The sequence below is a fragment of the Scophthalmus maximus genome, chromosome 20, assembly GCF_022379125.1.
Source record: "Scophthalmus maximus strain ysfricsl-2021 chromosome 20, ASM2237912v1, whole genome shotgun sequence".
Classification (NCBI taxonomy): domain Eukaryota; kingdom Metazoa; phylum Chordata; class Actinopteri; order Pleuronectiformes; family Scophthalmidae; genus Scophthalmus; species Scophthalmus maximus.
Genome location: NC_061534.1, coordinates 447,501 through 450,000, shown reverse-complemented (window position 1 = coordinate 450,000; position 2,500 = coordinate 447,501). Strand labels below are relative to the sequence as shown.

Below are 2,500 nucleotides of genomic sequence, written 5' to 3'. Positions count from 1 at the left end.
ATTAATATCCAAAAGACGGACTCGTCTCACTGTCCACAAGGTTTCTCAGGAATTGATTCATAAAAAAATCTTGTTCCATCATTCATTTGTTTGTTTGTTTGTTTGTTTGTTCGTTCCATCGTTCTTCCTGTTATCAGTCCAGGGATCGGCTGATAAGTTGAATCTGATATGAAACGTCTCAGTGGGGAAACGAAGCCTCTGCAGGACGAGATGGAGACAAACTGCCAGCGTGTGGGTCAGCGTCACCACGGTAACCAATTCAGAAAAAAAACACACCGTCTGGAAAACACACCTGTTGTGTACAAAGGTAGAGCCAAACCAAGTCACACACACACACACACACACACACACACACACACCACGCTGTGTCCTTGAATCTGCTCTGCTGATGATCACGCAGAATTACACATCTTTGTGTTTGTGTACAGACGAGACAGGGGACAGACAGGTGAGACAGGGGACAGACAGGTCAGGGACAGACAGGTGAGACAGGGGACAGACGGGTAAGGGACAGACAGGCGAGACAGGGGACAGACAGGTAAGGGACAGACAGGCGAGACAGGGGACAGACAGGTAAGGGACAGACAGGTGAGACAGGGGACAGACAGGTAAGGGACAGACAGGCGAGACAGGGGACAGACAGGTAAGGGACAGACAGGTGAGACAGGGGACAGACAGGTAAGGGACAGACAGGCAAGACAGGGGACAGACAGGTAAGGGACAGACAGGTGAGACAGGGGACAGACAGGGGGCAGACAAGTGAGACAGGGGGGACAGACAGGTGAGACAAGAGGACAGACAGATGAGGGACAGACAGGGGACAGACAAGTGAGACAGGAGGACAGACAGATGAGATAAATGTACAAGAAGACTTGTGTAGAAACAGCCAGTGGAGTCGCCCTCTGCTGGTCAGTACACAGAACACTGAGTGACACTGATCACACACTGCAGCTGCTCAGTGATGGGTTCTCACCTAATGTTGTCCTGCGTGTGGCCGCCGAGTGTGTGTGTGTGTGTGTGTGTGTGTGTGTGTGTGTGTGTGTGATGCAGGGGCTCTGCTGGCACTACAGACAGATCCTTAGTGGAATGGAGAACAAAGAGAGAGAGGCTCTTAATGAGCTCTGCCACTGCTGAGACCCAAACTAGGCCAGTGTGTGTGTGTGTGTGTGTGTGTGTGTGTGTGTGTGCGCCCTGTCGTCGGTGCTGACACACACAGAACACAGTGCAGGACCAGCAGTGGGACCTGGACCAACCAGAGCCGTTAACCAGGTGTCTGCAGTGAGACAGTTACCACGACAACGACAACAACAACAACAACAACAACCGAGACGACAACCACGACATGACGAGCTGCTGCAAAACCTTGCAAGAACATTATTACCCACAATGCACCTGCAGACGGAGCTGCGTTATTCTGAGCAGAGTTCAGGTGACATCACCCGAGGAGACGCTGAACTTCACATGTCGAGGACAGTTATTGTTTTTTACAGAGCGGGTTAATAACTGCAGGTTTTTATCAGTTCTGCTTCATTTAGAACCTGAGAGGAGAAACATTCAAGTCTTCAACGTCTGCTCGAGTGTGAGAGCCTGAATCTTAAATACTGCAACATTAATAACAGATGAACTGTTGTGAAACAGACAGAAAGACTGAGACGGAAACATGCTGAGGAAACGCTGCGCAGTCATTGGACGTCAGGAAGTGGGTGTATCAAGAGGATCATGAGGACGGAAACATCACAGAGCCAATCCCAGCTGACAATGGTCAAGAGGCAGTGTTCAGCCTGGACATGTCGACACACACAGACAAACAACCAGTCACACCTAATCCCACTCTGATGTGTGTGGACTGTGGGAGGAACCCAGAGAACCATGAGAACCCAGAGAACCATGAGAACCCAGAGAGAATCCACGCAGCCACGGGAGAAACATGTAAACTCCACACAGACTCCAACCAGGAACCTACTTCCCGTGAGCGACTCATCACTGCAATGCCATCTTTTTCAAAATGTCTTGGTTCCTCAAGCTGAGAAACACGAATCCATCAAGCTTCAGATGAAACACTGGAACATTCCTGTCCTCCACATCAGAAGACCTCATCATGTGAGACGCTCGGTGTCGGGGGACTCACCCTCGGTCAGGCCCATGTGGATGCTCCAGTAGTTCTGCAGACACTGCAGCTCCTTCTTCATGCCTCTCTTGCAGCGGCAGTCGTACAGCGGCGAGTCCTGCAGCACCTCCAGCGCCCCCTGGCACTCCCGGGACGCCAGCATGGCGCTGCGCTCCCGGTCGCCGCCCGACAGGCACTGACGCATGATGCGGTAGCGCGAGCTGCACTGGCTGTTCTGGTTGCACAGCTCGGAGGCCCGGACGCAGTCCAGAGGTTCCCTCCAGCCGGGCGGGCCCAGCTCCGAGTCACACACACACACATCTGCAGGGACAGGAAGTAGAACATGAGGAATTCATACTGACGATGATGACGATGACGATGATGATGATGATG

At 52.0% G+C, this 2,500-nt stretch overlaps 1 protein-coding gene across 1 annotated transcript in view; it reads right to left on the bottom strand.

The window, feature by feature from the left end:
• gfra2b (GDNF family receptor alpha 2b) overlaps positions 1 to 2,500 on the bottom strand; it is a 39,214-nt gene that overhangs the window by 34,040 nt on the left and 2,674 nt on the right. The window contains exon 2 of the mRNA XM_035608953.2: positions 2,129 to 2,428. Within this exon, the coding sequence (XP_035464846.2) occupies positions 2,129 to 2,428 (300 nt within the window). The remainder of the gene's footprint in view (positions 1 to 2,128; positions 2,429 to 2,500) is intronic.